Below are 20,300 nucleotides of genomic sequence, written 5' to 3'. Positions count from 1 at the left end.
GGACACAGCAAGCTGTAGTAAAATACTGATGCCTTTAAATGTAAACCTGTAGTACATCTGGACCATTCTCACCATCTTACTGCCACCTACAAACCTGTAATTGACAGCAACAGCACTTCATTATTCAAACCAGAAGTTCTTATGATTGTTTGGGTGTGGAGGCTTGTTGTTTGTTTATTTTTATATTAAGAAATAAAAATTAATAACACTTTTTTCTTCTCTTGACCCTCTGTAAAGTTTTAACATCCCCCTGAGGACAAGTAAAGTATATTCAATCTAATCATATATATTTCACTATGGCAATTACTTAAGTGACTTGACTAAATAGAACTTTTGCATTGATTTCAATTTTACTAAGATGTAATCAGGATCTTTGACCTTTGCAAATAGTGGGAACTTATGTCTAAATCAGTCTATCCTTCCTACTGTAAATTGAGAGATGTTTTTATACAGTACAAAGCATACAAATTCCATCCAGAATTGCAGACTACAATATTATGACACATTGAGTGTGTCTCTGTATAAAAAAACACTTTTTCATTTAATACTGGTAGAGTTGTACGTTCAAGTAACATGATCACTACAAAACGGCAATATTCAACTTCAGCCCTCCTCTTTAGTCCTGATACCCAGACTCATACACCAGGCAGCATCAGTTAGTGGTGGTAGGCAATCTCATACCCCATCTTTTAAACTTTAAAAAAACACTCCCATTGCCTAAATCTATAACCCCACATTAAACACAAGAACGGTTTTAAAATACAACATAAATTAAGTCATAATTAACTGTTTAACTTTAGCTTCAGTGTCACAGAGCCTCCTGGGACATCAGTGCCGTCCTTCACTACATTGCCTCCACCCAAAGGGGTTCAGTTGTCCTCGTCACCCCCGCAGTCCACAATAAAATCCTGATGCCAGTGTGGAGGATGTCTTAGGCACTTGGTCTACAGGAAAGCTCTACAGGTGGGACTGTTGGCTCTGGTGTTGCCAAGTGGATTAGTGGGATGTTGGGGGTTTCTGGTGCCCGCCGATCCTGATGGAGCACCATTAGCTTGCTCCTTCTGGGCATCCTAACCCTATACACTACTTCAGAGAGTCTTTCCAGGACTGTACCTGCACCTTCCTGGTGGCTAGCAAGTTTTCAGCACAATCCTTTTTTGTGATGGGGGTTAAACACCCACACCTGGTCTCCAGAAGCAAAAGGTTGCCTCAGACATTGGTGGTCATTAGGTCTTCGCCACTCTGAAATGTGCTCTGCACCAACCAGGCCATGGACTACCTGGATAGTGGTCTTCTGGAGTGATGGAGGAACCACAAGCTGCCAGAGCCTTGCTCCACGGAAAGGCTGCACCCATCTGTGATATAAGATGTTGTTATGTAGTGTAAGGCTGTTAAGCTGAGACTTGTAGGCCTTTGCTGTGGTACTCACCTGTGACAGTACTCAGTGACCTGGGGTACTTCCAGACTCAACCAACTGTCAAACTTTTGAAAGCACTGAATCTGCAGCTTGTGCTCTGTCTACTTCAGCTGGGTCCAGTGCTACCAGTGTGGCTCCTTCATCAAGTTGGAGACAATATGCAGTGGTCAAAAGTGGTTCACCTCCTTTCAGCCATGAGCAGTGATGGCAGTCAGTTGCTGCACAAGGGTGGCGGGACAGAGCAATCGGCATTGGCATGCTGGCATCCCACTCTGTGCTGTACTTGAAAATCAAACCCTTGGAGCTTCTCAAGCCACCTAGCCATTTGGCCCTCGGGTTCCTTCAAACTTAGCAGCCAGGTTAGAGAAGCATGGTCAGTGAATAACAGGAACCTTGAACCATACAAATAAGACTGGAATTTTTTAGGGCACTGATGACTGCCAGGAGATTCCTTCTGGTTACACAATAGGTGTGTTCAGGTGCAGACAATGCTCAGCTGTAGTAGGCTGTGACCTGCTCACCCTCGGGTCTGGCCTGGGATAACACTGCACCGATTCTAACATTACTGGGATCCGTGTCCACAATTAAGGGTTGTTTGGGATTTGGGTAGGCCAAGACTGGAGCACTCACAAAAGATTCTTTCAGTGCCTCAAAGGCAGCATTGCAGTCATTGTCCCACTGGAAGGGCTGGTTTTTATGGGTGAAATGTTGCAGGGGTGCTGCAATGGTGGCACAGCCTCGAATAAAATGGCAGTAGTATGAAACAAGGTCCAGGAAGCTTTTCACTTCATTGATGTTATAGGGAACTGGCCAGTCTCGAACAGCAGTGACCTTTGCAGGGTCAGTGGCTACTCTATTGGGCCCCACAATGTGGCCAAGGAACTGAACCTTCTATTGGATCAAGTGTCACTTTTTGGGTGTGGACGCAAGCCAGCTTTTCAAATTGCCAAGAATACCTCTCTCAGATTCCGGATGGCTCCCTCAAACGTTGGAGAGTGGACGAGAAGGTCATCCAGGTAGACAATGCACTTACTTCGGGGAATGCCAGCAAGGATCCTGTTCATTAGACGCTCAAAGGTGGAGGGGGCATTGCACAAGCCAAATGGAATTACTTTGAATTGCCACAGACCCTCTCCCAAGGAGAAGGCTGTTTTCGGCCTAGACTTTTGTGACAGTTCCACCCTCCAGTACCCACTTCTCATGTCCAGTGAGCAAAACCACTGGGAAACGGCAATGTGATCAAGTGCATCATCAATGCATAGAATTGGGTAGGCGTCCTTCCTGGTAACATTATTAAGCTGCCTGTAGTCCACACAGAAGTGCCAACTGCCATCTTTTTCTCTGGGCTAATACAACTGGTGCTGCCCAAGGACTGTCAGATGGTTCAATGATGCCAGCCTCCGCCATTTCTTGCAGCTGCTGGGCTGCTGCTTCACGTTTTGGCAAAAGGTAAGTGATGTGGGCAGAGCTTGATTGTACATGCACATGTGCTGTACCAAGCTGGTGCAGCCACAGTCTTTGTCCCCTGCAGAGAAGATGTCAGTGAATTCCTGGACATTGTTCCAGCCCAGCTTTGCTACAACTACGGAGTTCTTCAAAGGTGGGGCGGAGGCCAGGACAGGTGCTGGTTCCCAATAACATGGTGGCCCATAGTTGGCAGACACCTTAAGGTGTTGGGTTTGACTGCTCACTTGGCGGCACTACAGCTGGCTGCAGTCGACTGGCATCTGAAGCTGATGGTGGGAATTGACAGGCTGGTGGTGTGCTCAATGTCTGCCGTCAATGATCCAAACTTGCAGCTGGTGGCACTGCAACAGGCTGTGGCTGGTTGGTGCCCCGAGCTGACATTGAGTGGCAGGCTGCAGGTGTTTCATCTAGGTGGTGGCTGTGAACAGTGCCAGGGGCAGTTGGTGGTAACTGGAGAGTTAAACGGGTTTTGTCAACTTGTTGTCTTCCACGCCACAGCTGGGTAGAATGCCCTTTTACAATCAACTGTCCTTTACAGACATTTAAGCAGGCTTCTATTGCAATAAGAAAGCCTAATCCTTGTATGCATTCGTCTTGAATGTCCGCCAGCCAAAAATCATGCTCTACTCTATTCCCCTGCCACCATAAAGCCAGGACTCATCTCCCTCTCATTTCTGTCAGTGTTCCAGTGACAGTGCTCAAACTGACATTCATTGGCCTCCACTCACCAGGCTGACTGCATTCTGTGTGATGCAGTATACCAGGGCGCCCAAGAGAAATGGTCGAGCCTGTGTCCACAAGTCCACAGCATTTTTCACCTTCCAGGTAACATGGAAGATAGAGTTCTAGTGTGTCTCCGAGGTGCCGCACTTGCTGTATAGTGAGGGGACTAACTGATAGAAATGGCACTCTCCTCATTATGCCATCTGTTGGAAGTTTCCCCGACATTACAGCAATTGTTTCTGTGGTATTCCCGCAGTCAAAGGGCTTACCATGTCTTCTTGCACAGCGACGGCATCTGGTAGCCTTTTTCCTATTGCCCGCTGCCATTTGAAAATGGCTTCTGGTGTGTACAGCCCTTCATCAACTGTGCACTCCTCGCACTGTGATGTAACATCAACTTGACAGCTGTGGGGTTGCTCTCTAGTACTCGTTCTTAGTATGTCCTCCACATGCTCATCTTCGGAGACAGCCTGGGAGAGTGAGTGAGGAGTGGAGAGACATATTTGAAGGTGGAGCCTATCAGGCGCTAAAGCGCGCAAGAAAGTAGGTAGTGCTAATTCTTCTTGAGCTGAAGCAGCAAAAGACGAGTATCCTAGGTGGGTATAATGTCGAATATCTGCTGCAAATGCCCTAATGGTCTCCCCATCCTTGCGCCGGCGAGTTGCAAGCCCGTCTTGCATCTCCTCACTGGAGATGCAACGGCCAAAGCGCTGCTGTAGAGCAGTGGTGAGGTAGTTGAGGTTTCCACATTCAGTGGGTCCGAGCACCACTAGGACTTCAGGAGTGTGACCTTCCAGTGGCAAAGCAAGAGGTATTGCCGCCTCTTCGGAATCCCATTCATTGTGCCGGGATGCCAGCTGGAAACTGAACAAAGTAGGGTTCCTACAGAGCAGTGCCATCATAGAGGTCCACTTTCACTTTAGGGGGTGCTGGTGTGTCGCCAGTTGCCTGAGACGGTCCCAAGAACGTTGATGCCAGACGTGGCTTTGCTCCCATTGACATTGGATTTTGCTCTCCAGCCTGGTGCCTCTAATCTAGCTATCTTTTTGTAATCTCCTCATCTTGCCTCTCTCGCCAGTATGGTGCTTTCTTGCTTGAGTTGTCCATTTCAATGTCACTTCATTCAAATAAAAAAAGTTGTCCCGCTTCTGAAGCCAGTGTGACACAGACATACTCAATGTATAAAAAAAAAAACAAACAAAAAAAAAACACTTTTTCTTTTAATACTGGTAGAGTTGTACATTCAAGTAATGTGATCACTACAAAATGGCAATATTCAACTTCAGTTCTCGTCTTTAGTTCCGATACCCAGTCTCATACACCAGGTAGCATCAGTTAGTGGGGGTAGGCAAACTCCAATCCCCACTTTAAACTTTAATAAAACACTCCCATTACCAAAAGCTATAAGCCAACATTAAACACAAAAAGTGTTTTAAAATACAACATAAATTAAATCATAATTAACTGTTTAATTTTAGCTACAGCGCTGCAGAGCCTCCTGTGACATCAGTGCCATCTGTCGCTACAATATATCACTCCATTCTAGTTCCACACACAACCTTGTGGAAGTGATTTCATGATAAAGAGAATTATACTGTATTGTGAATGGACAAGGCATTGTCTATACAACTACAAGCTCATATGCTCATAGCAAGGTTGTCTTTTGCACCCCATCTTGGGATTCATTTCTGTGGTCTTTAGACCAGTGGACATATTGAACACTCCCATTCCCCTGTATTTCTTATATGGTTTTGCCATTAAAAGATCCTTTGTAAATAATCTTGCCTATTACAAAGCCGACAATAACAAACACACTGTGCTTTATATCCCATAGTAGCAGACTACTCTTTTCTGGCCTAAAACAAACAATCATAGAACACATGGGCTGGTTGCCTCTCTCACTCACTGGGGATCTCCTTTTCTTTAAGAAATATTTCTTCATTTCTGAGGGCTTCCTATCCAGTTGCAAATGAAATCCTATTCTCTGACTTCCAGGCTTGCTGCAATACTGTATAATATGTTTAAAAGATTGTACACTAAATTATGACTACCCCAGTCTTTACTAAACCAATTAAAATATTTTTTAAATGTATAACATTTAGGAATGAGTAATGATATATTAAAGCTATCCAAATCCCAAATAGCATTTCAGGGCTTGTATGAAGAACCAACACTGTGGATATTAAACCTACCTGTAAATATTTTTATTAAGATTTATGAAAAATTTCATACTGACTACCCAAACTAGAGCTACATGCAAACCTCATAAATTTGTGCTCTCAGCACTAGACTGATTCCATAATATAAGCACCTTTCCATGATTTTACACATTTTGTGGAACTATGAGCCACGCCTTGGGGTGTTGTTTGCCGTTTAGTGTATGGTGGTTGAGCAACTCACATAACCTGGCTGGGCTCAGCCCGAAACAGTAATATGGAGCTGTCTTGTATGCTCACCAACTGCAAGAAAAAAAGGTGAGGGTTGGGTGCAATGCTAGTTTAGTGACAGGAATGACCAAGATAGACTAGACCCTGGCTTTGCGAATTTGGAACATTACCGCTCTGAATAGCAATGAGTTTAAAACTAGCATGGGAGGAGAAAAAGTACCAACTAGATATAGCTGGTATCACATCCACACATAGCAAGGGTTCTGGAACCAAACTTCTTGATCAGTGGTAGTCACTCTCCTACTCTGGATTTCCAATGTGTAAAAACCCTCTGGCAGTTGTGGAGATACTCAGAAGCTATCCAGGATTTGACTCAGTGAAGCTAATAGTCAGAGAGAGGAAAGTTATGACTATTTATGATTATGCACCAAATATCTGTTTGCAATATTCAGTCTTCTTAGAGAATGAGCCAGCACTGACTCAGTAGTCTTACTATGCAACTTCAATAGACGTGTCGGGAATGACTGAGTTACCTGGAACTGCATAATTGTCAGGAATTGTCATTATTGAATTTTTGTGCTAGTCATGGATTGTTCATAAAAAACACTATGTTTGAACACAAGAAGGCTCTTAAGTTTACATGGTCTCAGGACACCTTGGGCAAAGGGTCCTTGATATATTTTGTAGTTATTTTGTCTGACTTGAGACCATGGGATTTAGACACTCAGATGAGAGGGGGCAGTGCTGTCAAATGATCAGCACTTGGTGGTAAGTTGAGTTTGAAGTGATGGGCATAGGCCAGATAAAATGGGGAAGTCTAGATGGGCAGTTAGGATTTCCTTGGAACATGGGCTATGGTTTCCATTTGGAATGAGTTCAACTCCTACCTCTAAGAAAACTTTTCACATATGCTGAATCAGATCAGGGGCATTGAGTCCAAATGAACCCTATTTTAGACCTTAATTGTGGAAGCAGGTGGTAAAAGCTATAATCTTAAGGTCTTTGGGGCATCTCGTGAAGGCAACCTTTGGACCTTATGGTTGACACCAGAGATGAGGGGAGCTTTAAGACAGAAAGTGTCCTTCAGGGGAATATTTTCTGTGGGTTCTCCTTACTCTGTTGAGAAGAACCAAAAGGCTAAGAGGACTCCTGCAAAAGTGGCCGAGGGTGCAAAGGCTTGAGCATAGCAAGAGTATGGAAAGATCATTGAGAAAAACTACTGAATGTCCTTGAAGGTGTTCTGGCAAGCTGTTGGATGCCTCAGAAAGGGAAGGCGTAGTCTTGCCCATACTTTGTTAACCAGGGATGGAGAGGTGCAGACCTCTTTTGGAGAAATTGTCGAGCAGAGGAAGAAAGACCAATTCCTCTGAATAATGCCTCATGGTGACTGCAGCAGCCAACTCAGAAGTTTTTTCTTTTTAATGTTCTTCTTTGTTCAGATCAAAATGTGTGTATATTTATTTACTTACTTATCTACCTATTTATGTACTTATTTATTTAAAGAGCTTCTGTAAAAAGCAAAATATCCCCCTTGGGACAAATACACTTTTATCTAATCCAGACACTTTGACAAACTCCTCAACCCATTTGACATGCTAGCACTAGAGACAGGAGGTAGCACTAGACACATCCAGTGGGGGAATCCAATTGATTTTGCTGGGGTCACTGTGCATAAAGGTCACCGAGGACTCCAAACTGAGACATTGAAAACAGTGGAAATTTGTGAAATAGAGTGGGTGATGGAAGGGGGGTAAAGTACCCTTGGACTGGCAATCTGGCATAATGGTCCCCATTTTTTAACTACAGGCAGAATACAAACCTCATCCTTCCAGCTAAGGTCTATGCCACCATGCTGGAGGGGACACTCCTTTGAATGGTAGAACATAGGATACTGGTTGAGGAACAGTATACTAGCTCTTTTCCCTGGCAGAGTTTGCTAGAGTTTGCGTGGGAGTATGATCACACAGTCTACATATGTTTTGTAGATTTGGAAAAAGCATATGAATGTGCCCCTAAGCATATTTTGTCAGATGTGCTGCAGGAAAATGGGATAAAAGGACCACTCCTGTGTGCTATTTGTTACCTATACAGTATATTGTATTTGGAAGGGCATCTGGGAATTTAGTTGGACATAGCAGGTAAAACTACTAGGCTCAAAGCAAGCTGTCTGCTGATAAAAATGAAGGACAAGTTGCTCTTGCTATACCTATTATATTTAAATATTGAAATCCTTAATTGTGCAAAATAATTTGTCACCATAGAACATGTAATATATTTATTAAACATTAATGGATATGCTGCTTCTTTTTACCTGCAGGAGGACACCTCATGGACAGGTTTGATGCTGCCACTACGATCTCGTCTCACTGGTCCCGGCTCAATGGTAGGCAAGCCAGTAGCTGAAGTTGTAGTTGTCCAGGTGGATGAAATACGTCTTAGCAACCCTGGTGGGAGACTTCTTCTGAGACGCTGGAAATAAACGTCAACAACACAGTGGTTATAAGGAGAGAGTTGAAAAATTCATTTTTCTCATTCTGTGATCCATCACATTTACTTTATTGTGATTAGCTGGAATGCTTCTATGTTCAATAGTTTACAAGTATGAGAGTTTGCCTTTATGCACAGTGGAAGGTAAACTAAGGACATCCCTTTCTCTACTGAACTAATTCCCTAATTTGTGGCCTCAGCCATTGTTAGCTAATTCAGCCAAACAAGCAGCACTGAATGATTTCACTGCAGATGTTAATATAAGGTAGAATAACAGATGGATACTTCGGACAGGCTGCAGTATGCCTCTTATTGTAATTATATTGTAAATTAAAACTTCGCTAGTCAAAAGGTACAAAGAGTACAAACTGTGGTCTACTGTGCAATGAAGAAAAATGATATGGTCAAATAAAATTACCTACACAACTTATGCAGTTACTATTGTACATTTAGCTAAATGTTTCTTCCACATTTGTACCCTTGCTACAAACTATTGAACATTTATCTCTTGTTCATTGATCTTAATGTATATTTTACTTGCAGTGTTTAATGCATCACTCTTGGTCCTTACTCAGAGTTAAGAACTTGATAGCATAAAGCCTTTCAGACATGACCATTGTAGACAAAAGAAAATAGAAGTTATTTAAAACATCTTTCAATAATCATGCACCAAGCAAGGGTAGAAAGCTTTACAACACTATTCTAGAATGAAAGAATAACTGTCTTTGGAGAGGAAAATTTCATGAGAGAAATTATAAAAGCTGGGAAGGAAAAACAAAATTATAACTGAGGAACATTTTGTCAAGCGATATAAACAGCATCAAACATCAGATAAAGGCAGAAAGAAATGTAAAATACTGAACAAAAACAATGATGATAGTACATTTTTTACACCTAATGCCTATATTTTACATAAACTACTGTCATATAATTACATGCTTTACTAACAATTTTGTAAATAAACTGGATTCATACCTTGGGTATGGCCAATTTCTCCCCTTTTTCTGGCCCATCTTCTGAGTCAGAGTGGACATAATTCTCACTGAAGGACACCAGTGGGTTGATGCGGGGACGATGGATGGGCTGAAAGGTCAGTTGTGTGCTCAGAAGATTGCTGACAGCCCTCAGAGATGTGCAGGTATTAGGTGGAAGTGAAGGATCAGCCAGGAGGTCTGTGATCAGCCCATGGGCCTCACCCATCACTGCAATATCAACAACAACACTGGTTCCTGAGGGCTGAAAAGGAGAAAGAGAAACATAGTCATGAGAGGCAAGAGTATGCTGAATTAAAGGTCTGATGATGTGCTTATTTAATGGAATATAAAGTCATTATTGGAAGGATCCAACTAATTGCCTTCTTGTTTATTCAGTAAATCACCAAAAAAGATGGTATTTGACCCCTTCTAACAAATTTATGAGGAAAACTCTAGGACTGTTGGATAGCATTTCATATCAATTATTGTTATATGATACTGCTTAAAAGGAGCCATATACACTTCTCAGAGCATATTAAACTATTTCCCACCTAGAGCTGAGCATATCTATGGCTCAGATAAATAGATTTGTTTAAATACCAAATTCTATCAAAATGCAATAGATGGCCAGATTATACATTATTGTCCCCAAAGGGAAATTATACCAATATCTTAATGATGAATGAATCTGAATGCTGGTGACTTCAAAAAAGGAATCAAGTGTCTTCTAGGCACGTTCCATTCGTGGTCATTACAAGCTAAACCTGGTCTATCCAAATATTAATGACTTTAAATATAAACCTCTGAGCAGATCTGACCTCATATTACTGCCACTTACAAGCCTGCTATTGACAGTTGCAGCTCTCCATTATACAAAGCCAGAAGTTTTCGATGTCCACCCATCTACAAAACCGTTTCATTATCAAAACTCAATCAGTCAAATTCAGGATCACATATGTTACGGCCTATACAAGAAGCAGTGAAGGTACCGACCCCTCGAGAGGACATTCTCAAGCCTACATCAGCACTCACTTGTCTGCGTTTTATTTGGATTCATCAATTAATCTAACCAGTGCTTTGTGGGGGTAAAGAAGAAACATCAGAGTACCTGGAGAAACACACAAGCAGACGTGGACAGAATATGTAAACTTCACGCAGTGACCAGACATGTATTCAAACCAAGGACTCTGGTGCAAGCCAAGGTTTCAATGAATAAATATTTTGCTTTGAAGAATTCAAATTCAGGCTTTTTTTATGTTGTATTTTCAATTTGAAAAAGGTTAATATGAAGATTTTCTAGGTCTAATTTACCTTAGTTTGTTAAAGTTTAGTAAAATGTGTTGATGATTCCAAGCACATCCACTCTTTTCACCATCTATATTTAATACACCAAACAAAGTTTATTAAAGATTTCAAGAGATCAAGTCAAGTAATCTGGACTGCCTCTTCTTTATTTAAATAGCGAATGTGTTAAAATACTGTAACCCTGGAATGGCTCACTTCTGGCATTCACAACAGCTTATTCTCTTACCAGAGCTTGAATCCATGAACTAGTTAGCTAACCTAAATGCTGTGGCTAAAGAAGAAGGTCTGTTACTTTACTGTAATGGATTTATTACAATATGTATAGAGAAAGGATCTCAGCAAAACTAAAGTTTACTGAGTTTTGAATCGTTATAGTACAAGTCCACTTGCATTACAAGTCCATCCTGTGTTAGGATATAGCGGGGTGGAAAATGACTGACTTACTGACTGACTTTAAACTAAACAATGAAAATAGTTTATTTGGCACCCTCTGACTGTTTCAGAAGTAAATGGAATATTGATTTAAATCAGACAGGCAGTGTGGATAAGAAGCTGGACTTGGGAACACAAGGTGGCAAGTTTAAATGCCACTCTGACTCATTGCTTAGTCCTGAAATGAATTGTTTAACCAGTTTATATCAATGTTTCTTAACATCAAGGGGGTACAGTACAATATAATAGTATATGAAACCCAAAGCTTTTCTGAATACATTTTTCCTGCAAGACAAATTATTCCTATAATAACATCAATATAGTCAAATTCTTATGTTAATTTCCAATTCTTCACTTACAGTAAACCTTTTCCTTTAACTAATTGACTTAAGTGATCATCTTGATTTACACTTACACCAACATATCTCAGCAGAAAAATAAGTTGCTCTATGACTATAAGTAAACTGTAAAAAGAATTTTGACCAATATGCACATATTAACTCCACTCACACTTGCCACTAGGATGTCTTGTACTTTGGTTTGGTCTCTGCATTTATTATGCCTGCCAGACTCTCCTTCACAACATATACCATTTGGCAATACTCAACCCTGCCAAACATAGCTGTTCAAGCAAATCATCAATGTAGGCTGGCACCAAGGCCATCAAACTCTGATGATTTGAGAATACCAAGTGGGTGTTGTTACCCGCTGACCATCATTAATGAAAGTAACAGTTCACATGCCCTGTACACCAAGGGACACGCCCTCCTTAAAGTCCTCAGTATACTGTAAACACAAATGGGTGTCGTTTGTACTACTGTAAGGAATGTGTGCTCTGGACACTGAGAATACCAACACAGGTTGCAGAAATCTAATAATACTGACTACCCACTACAGACAACGAGGAGCAACATCTGTCAAACCAGCCCACACCTCCAAATGGGCTTCAACTGGCACTGCTGGCAAATCACGGTAAATTTAAAAATTGTACTTAACTAATCAGAAATCATTTCAGAGGCTTTTACTTATAAATATCTTGTTAAACATCTGGTTTACAAATAATAAAGCTAACTAAGCAATGTCCATTATCAACAATCTGTGTTTTTCTGATGTGTTTTGCATTTGAGGGCCTGCATATCTGGTCTGTATATAATTCCAGAAGAACATCACATTAGGCTTCTCAACATTACAATATACCTTTTGTTTGTGACATACAATGAGACAACATATAACTGTAGAAGTCTATCTATTATTTTCCTTACTTATTTTTAAAGGTTGTGACGGGCGGCCACTGCCATTAACTGGCCGGGATGCCAACGGAGTGGAAGGACCAGGAGAGAGAGCATCGGTGAGGCAATACAGTACCTCCCCTGGGACATTAGAAGGCAGCCCTCCTGGGCGGCTCTGGTACCACGGAATTCTGCAGGGCATGCCAGGAGCTGGAGTTTGGTACAGCCCTGTTGGGTTCTGTGGGAGCAGCCAGGGGGACCTGCAGAGCCCTATAATGGACCTCCAGCACATCTGGGAGTGATTCTAGGTAATACTGATGAGCCACCTGGAAACTCCTGGGACCTGAAAAAGAGGAGCCGCCCCACTCCATTCAGGGAGCCAGAGTTGGGAGGAGGTGGACAAAGCTTAATGGGAGAGGAGTGGAGGCAGCATAAGAAAAGAAGGAAGAGAAGAAGGAAGAAGAAGAAGGAAGAAGAAGAAGGAAGAAGAAGAAGAAGGAAGAAGAAGAAGGAAAGTAAATGTGTTGTGTTTTGCCCTGTGAGCTATTTTTTGCTGGGAACTGTAAATAAAAGGTATGTTGCGTGGTAAACTCGTGTCTGCCTGTCTGTGTCGGGTTAGGGTGGCTGTATGCACCCTAGTGGTCCACAAGGTCAATGTTTCTAATTGGTTGAGCAGTCATTAGAACTCTCTCAAAAACAATGTGGCGAGCATGTATGCTATAGAGAGACAGTGACTGGGACAGATGTTCCAACCCAAGTCCTTTAAGCTGTGAAGTAGCAGAGCTAACTCCTGAACTACTGTGAATATACAAAATTTTGTAAATACAAACCTCACAATCGCACATTGAACCTTTATAGATATTTGGTCATAATGCAAGACTGTTTAGAATTTGTTACTTTGTTTCATGCAGTATGTTTCCCTGAAATGGAGTTAAACAACACAATCTGTCCTTCAGAATATTAATGAAAAAATAAACTAATTTTTCCAGTCAATAAATAGAAGAAAAAAATACCAAAAAAAGCAAAACTTTGGAATTTACTGGATAGATAAGCTGTGGAAGCAGAAACACTGTATGTTTAATATGCAGTACCTTTGACTTGTGGATTATGTTTAACCCAGAATAGTATCTATGGGACATACTGCTTGATAGGTGTTCCTTTTTGGTACTTAATTTACTGGGCAGTATTGCCTTCTGTGACTTTCATGTGGCTGCTTTTATTTTTACCTTCATTAAATATTACCACTATTTAATATACAACATTTTTGCTTGTTCCCAAATTCTTCACAAACTCTTATACAATATTGTTAATGTGGGATGTTCTATGCCTTGGTATACATGAATAATTCTGGGATTGAGTCAACTAAAAAGATTTTCTCACTAAAATCTGTCTATAATGATTTTAATATGAAGTGCTAATAGCCTTGATTTCTAACGATCAACTCAGCAGTGAGTTCTCTTAAAAATAAAAAAGTCCTTTTCCTTTGTGGACCCTGGTTTACCTACTACATATTGAAGACATGCACGTTAGGTTGGCTGGTGACCTAAACTGTCCGCTGTGGGTGCGTTGGTAAGTATGCCCTGCAATGGACTCATAACCAGAATCCCTGCAACCATATAATGAAAAAAGGGTTAAGAAAATAGGTGGATTTATATCTAAATAAAGAAAATGTGCTATTTCCTGCATGCTATAAAAAAAACAGTTGCAAGAAGCCAAATGTCAGACTGTTACTTTCCATTGCTAAATATTTCAATCCCCTGACTACTTAATCCACATGGATGCTGTATTCACTTAATAACAGTTATTTAGGGATTTTGCAGACAAGTGCTGCCAATTATTAAGTGATTTAAAATCCTTCACAAAGCAATATTAAGTCACTTTAAAGCTATGACTTATTCTTCTATTTTTGACTAGGCTCCTAACGTCCTGGTAATTTGTCCAAACAGATAAGTACAAATGCTCCTTCAGCAATAATTTCGTGGCATTAGACAAGCTTCTTCAGTTCAGCATAATGTTGACTCTTTCAAAACATTTAGCTTCTTTTTATTAAGTTTATTTTAATAAGGATTTTAGTCAAATGAAGGAGCAGTTTGGATGTATGTATGTCATTTTTTTTTTTTTTTTTACAGTACTAGGAGGCTTTGCCCCCACTCGCTTCGATTGAGTGATTGAGTAGAATGCAGTCCACTTCTGTATAGTGTGTGTTTGTCTGCCATCTATTACTCCAGGAGACTCCATTTGCAAAATCTCACATACTGAAAGATCGCCATTATTTCAGTTGCATGTTGTGGACAACAAAACCTGGGAGTAATCTGCTGGGAAGCCAACGTCCAACCAAAGAAAGCTAGGATGTGGTCTGGGACTAGCTGGATGAAGGGTACACCAGAAGGACAAAGGGCAGTTGTAGACAAAAGTGTGAAGTAATCTGAAACAGGAATACTTCACAGGAAGATGAGGTAAAATTAGATTCACAGATGACACAAATTTTCAATATCTGCTCTAAAATTACCCTTTTCTTCTGTTCTCCTGGCACCTTCCTAACCTTCTTTCTCTCTCTCATCCCTGACTGAGGTAGGTGGTGATGATTTAATCTCAATGCTAGATACACTCAGGTTATTATCATGGTAGTCTGTCAATTTGATGATGATGCTATCCAATCATTTGTCCATGTCTGTCATTCCCACTCCTGTGTGTATGCTGGTGATAGAGCAGCCCAATTTGGGAAAGGCAAAGCAAGGATACAATGGACAGAGGATTTTCTTCCCGGTCGCAAAAGATTGGCAACAATAGAGATGTCTTACAGTTCTCTTTTCTTCTTGTTGATGGGGCCTATTGCTGTTCAAAGTGACAGACACATTCGATGACAGCCCATCTCCAAAGAGCATGATTCCCACCAAGTGTCTTGAGCCGCACATGTGGAATAGAAGAGGCCTCGACATAGTACTTCAAAGTGGTCCTTCCAGCATTTCCTTGGGTCAGCCTGAGGTTGCAATCCTTCGGCAAGTTCTCAGCATAGGACATTCTGAGGAAGCCAAGACTCATCCATTACATTTACCATGCCCAGTCAAGTGGAAGACATGGCCGAACAGCATAACCTCGCAGGGTTCCAGAATTTTAGCAAGCGAGAACCTGTCCTCTCAAGTAATGGCCAAGATCTTTTGAAGGCAGCTGATGTGTAATGCTTCTAGGATATGGATTTGCTTGCAGTAGGCAGTCAAAGACTCACATCTATACAGGAGCATTGATAAACACACTAAGTGACAGATCTGGACATTGGTTGTCATGCAGAGATTATTCTGGAGACATGCTTGTGGAGGTGGCCGAAAGCAGAGGAGGCTTGTCGGAGGCAGTTTGTGATCTCCTCAGTCACAATCAATTTACAATATGAATGTTAAAATCATCTCGTAATTTTTCCATCTTTGTGTCATTTGTTTGTTTTAAGAAAAATGTCATTGGAAATAAAAAGATAAGGTGAAGCAGTATGGAACACAAGTAAATGTTTCATAAAAGGTTTCAAGACTAAGCCGTGCCTGTTCATGGTGCTGTCCTTAAGTAATGGCTTTTTTTTGCTAGTTCCATCAAAGGCTGAGTCAACCATAGATGCCTTTTTTTAAAGGAAAACATCATTTTGGTAAAGTGTAGATATCAGCATTTCAGGACAGAAATGACAATAAGATTATATGCAATATAACAAGGCAAAAAAGGAAACATTGACTTCAAAAAGGAAAAATAAATGCAAGTCAAGAGTATCTAAAGTAATGGAGCCAGCTTAAAAGTCACAGTCATTTTCAGTGTCCTCCCATAAACTATATCAGGCAAGACCCAGATAAACCTATAAAAGCTCCAAAAGTAATGTTTTCACATTATTTCATACAATTTACTGCTGTTGTATCTAGCAATGGCAAAAAAAAAAAAAAAATGCACCGAGTAATCCTACTGGTTTTTCCTTTTGTTCAATCAGCATAACATCCAGTTTGCACATGTGGCCAGAAATGATTGCTTAGAATAATGCAGCCAATATATTCATAAAACATATATAAACCACCAATCAATACATTATCAAACACACAGAAACCATTTCAGCATTGCAGAAGTCTAAATCCCATCCTGGTTAAATTAATAAGTGCAAGGTAGGCAATAATTCTGCAAGGGGTGGCATTCTATCACAAGGCACACTCACTGGGCCATTTTAGAATCTCCTATTATTAAGCACCTTTTGGGTGTGGGGAGAACAAACGTCATTGGGGCAGGAAGAACATGAAAACTCCATATACATAGACAGAGGTAAGACTGGAATTCAAGCCCAGATTCTTACAACTGTGAGGCACAAATTCTAAACACTGCACCACTACAATGACTGAGCTTTTAAAATATTTTTAGTTGAAACTATAAGCTGAAACAAATCATTATTGAGCAATAAACTGTCAGTAATACTGCTGGAGTCTGATAGATTAAGTAGGATTTTAAATTTTTTTTTTTTTTTTTTTTTAAATTACATTGATATGGTGTCCAGTGGTTAGTACTGCCTATATGAAGTTTGCTCATTTTCCTAATTCCTCTTTCTTTGGGTACTCCATTTATCCTTTCACATTACAAAGATGTACAGTCTAAAGTGGAACAGGGTGAGTGTGAATGTGTACCTCATGATAAAATGGCACCTGCCTGATACTACAATGGCAAGCTATTGCTCTCCATGACCTATTTGGCTGGCATGTTTTAAAAATGGATGGATAGATGGATGGACAAATAATCTTTCAGTTTGAAATAATGACATCATTCACAGTCACCATTCCTAATGAAAAAAACAGATTGGTACCACTGTGCAGTATTGTTGATTTTTAATGCTTTTATGGATTGTTTTTGGATTATATAAGAAATGGTGGACAGCTTACAGAGGTGCTGTACTGATACCAGACATTTTAGAAAAAATCATAATCACAAATTCCAACTGAAAAAAAAGATTTATTTAAAGCTTTCGGGAAATAAAAAACATACTGCTGTGTTACTGTCTAGTTAGGGCAGACCTTGATGGCAAAATATTCACTTTTTAAGCATTCTGGCCACTATCACTACTTTGATCTGCAAAATTCATAAAGAACTATGAATGACCCAAAATCATTTTGCACATGATTAGAAAGTAACAGCAAGCTTAATGAATAAAATATAAGCATTTAAAAATAGCTCCCAAAGCAAAAAATAAATCAATGTATTAGACAGTTACATCCTTGCATGCAGACATATTGCAATAGATAGCCTGAACAAAGACTGGAGCCTTCAGATTTTTTTGTGTGACAATATAAATTACTCACTGGAAATAACATAAAATATACACTTATAACAATAAAAAAATGTTTTAAGGCTAACTTTATACTGTATGTGCCAAATCAAAAGCTATAAAAACCCTTATACTGTACAGCAACTCCGGTCAATTTGATTAACCTTAAGCTCCAAAGATATATTTATTATTCTTTACCATACATACAGAAATTCAAGAACCAGAAATGTTGGAATTGCAAGGCCACATACATCTCAGTTATGGAGTCACTGAGCAAAAAAACTTGCTTCTTTAGTTGTTGTTTTTCAGAAACTTTGTAGTTCAGTGGTTGAAGATAATGACCCATAAAGCATGGGTGTATGCCTTAGCCAATGGCTCGCTATATAACTGTGAGCAAGCTGGCATGCAAAAGGCAATCAGAAACTACACTGTCTAAAATATAATGTATTTATTTTGCAAATCTGTTTCTTTCCAAAGGGTCACAACACGTTGAAGCACCATTGTCTTGCAATGCACACTCACTGAACCATTCACACTGGGCCAAATAAAAGTTACAAATTAACATTAATTGCACATCATTGGGAGGAAAATTGGATTAGCCAGAATAAACCTTGTAGAAACTGGGAAGTCTTGCAGAAGTTTTTTGAGGTTATGAAATAGCAATATCATACTGCTGTTTTCCTAAACAGAAATTAAACATTTTCTCAACTAATACATTGTAAAGATTTAAAAAGGTATTAAAGAAACACTCTACACAAAAATTATACTTTCATGTTACTTAGCCCATGTACTTTATTTATTTATAGGGGCCTTTGAAAGCACTCAAGGTCACCTTACAAAAAAGATTATTAGCAGTAATCACAATATAAAATAAATGCAACTATAATAAAACCAGTGTTTATATAACTTTAAAATTAAACATAGCAACTAAAATTTATATCAAACTAAGCAAGTTTAAAGAATTTATGTTTAAAGATGTGATTTAAAGGTAGGAACAAATTCAATGTTATGAATGTATTGTGGGTTAGAGATCCAGAGACGAGGAGCCAGTCGACTGAAAGCTCTAAACCCCATGGTAGTTAAGCGAGAAGGAGGTATAATAAGATTAATAGAGGAAGAAGATCTAAGAATACAGGAAGGAGTAGAGATATGAAGAAGATTAGAGCGATATGGAAGTGCCAGACTGTGAAGGGTCTTGAAAGTAAAAAGCAAAATCTTAAAATCAATGCGGTATTTAACAGGGAGCCAGTGAAATTCCTGAAGGGCAAGTGTGTTCTGTGCAAGGGGTTCTGGTAATGATGCGAGGAGCAGCATTCTGAACCAGTTGGAGTTTGTAGAGGAGTTTGTGAAGAAGACGAAAGAGGATAGAATTGCAATAATCAGTACAAGATATAACCAGAGCATATACAAGAATAGCAGTGCTATTAGCCGTAAGAAATGGGCATAGATGGCTAATATTACGTAGATGGAAATATGCAGACTGAATAATATTATTAATGTGTCCTTCAAATTTTAATGTAGTATCGAGAATGGCATCAAAACTGTTAACCTGAGAGGAAGAAGAGATTAGGGAATTATCAATAGTCAGAGAAATGCTGTCATATTTGGCCAAACAGTTTTAGTTCCTATACCAGAAGAGCCTCTGTTTTATCATAGTTTAATCTGAAAAAGTTATCAGACAACCATGATTTACCTTCCTGAAAGCAGTCAGAGAGGGAAAAGGGTGGAAGAGTGGAATCAGGCTTAGTAGACAGATAAAGCTAGGTGTAATCAGCATAACAGTAGAAACGAATATAAGATTTCCCATACATATGACCAAGAAGCAGGAGGTAAATCATAAACAGAAGGGGGCCTAAGATGGGGCTCTGGGGTATGCGACTAGCAACTGGGCAAACTTGTGATCTTGTGTACATTGTTTTCATGTAGGATGGAAAGAGGTTTCTGACATAACATGACCAGTGTTGTACAACAGCAGTTGCTTACTCAAAATGTGCAAAACACATGGCTTTTGCTAAAACATTGTTAAATAGTTACGTCTGGAATTATCAGAGAGCACATAAACAGGAAATTGAAAAATTCATGGGAGTGGCTTCAATGAGGCCAGACAGAGATTTTCCTGTACACACCTTGTATATAAAATATAGGGAAAAGCTGTTTTACTATTCACCCACAAAGCATAAAACAGGTGAAAGTTGATTTTGCATAAAAAAATGAAAAACTAAGTTAGAAACACAATATCATCAGTCCATGACTTGATTTGTAGCTTGAACTCTTTGCTTTTGTATCTATTCTTCCAAACTCCAAAGACATGCTACTAGGTTTTTAGACAACTTTAAATCAATCTGGAGATTTGTGTGCTTGCATGTCCATCTGTCCTATAAGCCTGGCAAAAAAATGGACAGTATGCACACAAAGCGACAGTATATAATAATAATAATAATTCATTACATTTATATAGCGGTTTTCTCAGTACTCAAAGCACTATCCACACAGGGAGGAACCGGGAAGCGAACCCACAACCTCCACACATCTAATATAAACGTGCATTTCTGGCAGATGTATAAGTTCTTTCTGTCCCTTTAACATAAATGCTTCATTCACAGC

General features: G+C 39.9%; 1 protein-coding gene across 4 annotated transcripts in view; it reads right to left on the bottom strand.

Annotated features, from left to right (window-relative positions):
• Nucleotides 1-20,300, bottom strand: part of pde3a (phosphodiesterase 3A, cGMP-inhibited) — a 425,475-nt gene that overhangs the window by 113,218 nt on the left and 291,957 nt on the right. For all 4 annotated transcript variants that reach the window (XM_051935470.1, XM_051935471.1, XM_028807158.2 and 1 more), the window contains exons 2-3: nucleotides 9,457-9,717; nucleotides 8,306-8,463 (exon numbers count right to left, since the gene is read on the bottom strand). In XM_051935470.1, the coding sequence (XP_051791430.1) occupies nucleotides 8,306-8,463; nucleotides 9,457-9,717 (419 nt within the window). The remainder of the gene's footprint in view (nucleotides 1-8,305; nucleotides 8,464-9,456; nucleotides 9,718-20,300) is intronic.

The sequence above is a fragment of the Erpetoichthys calabaricus genome, chromosome 1, assembly GCF_900747795.2.
Source record: "Erpetoichthys calabaricus chromosome 1, fErpCal1.3, whole genome shotgun sequence".
Taxonomy (NCBI): domain Eukaryota; kingdom Metazoa; phylum Chordata; class Cladistia; order Polypteriformes; family Polypteridae; genus Erpetoichthys; species Erpetoichthys calabaricus.
Note: the sequence above shows the minus strand (reverse complement) of the source record. Positions and strands in the feature narration are given on the sequence as shown.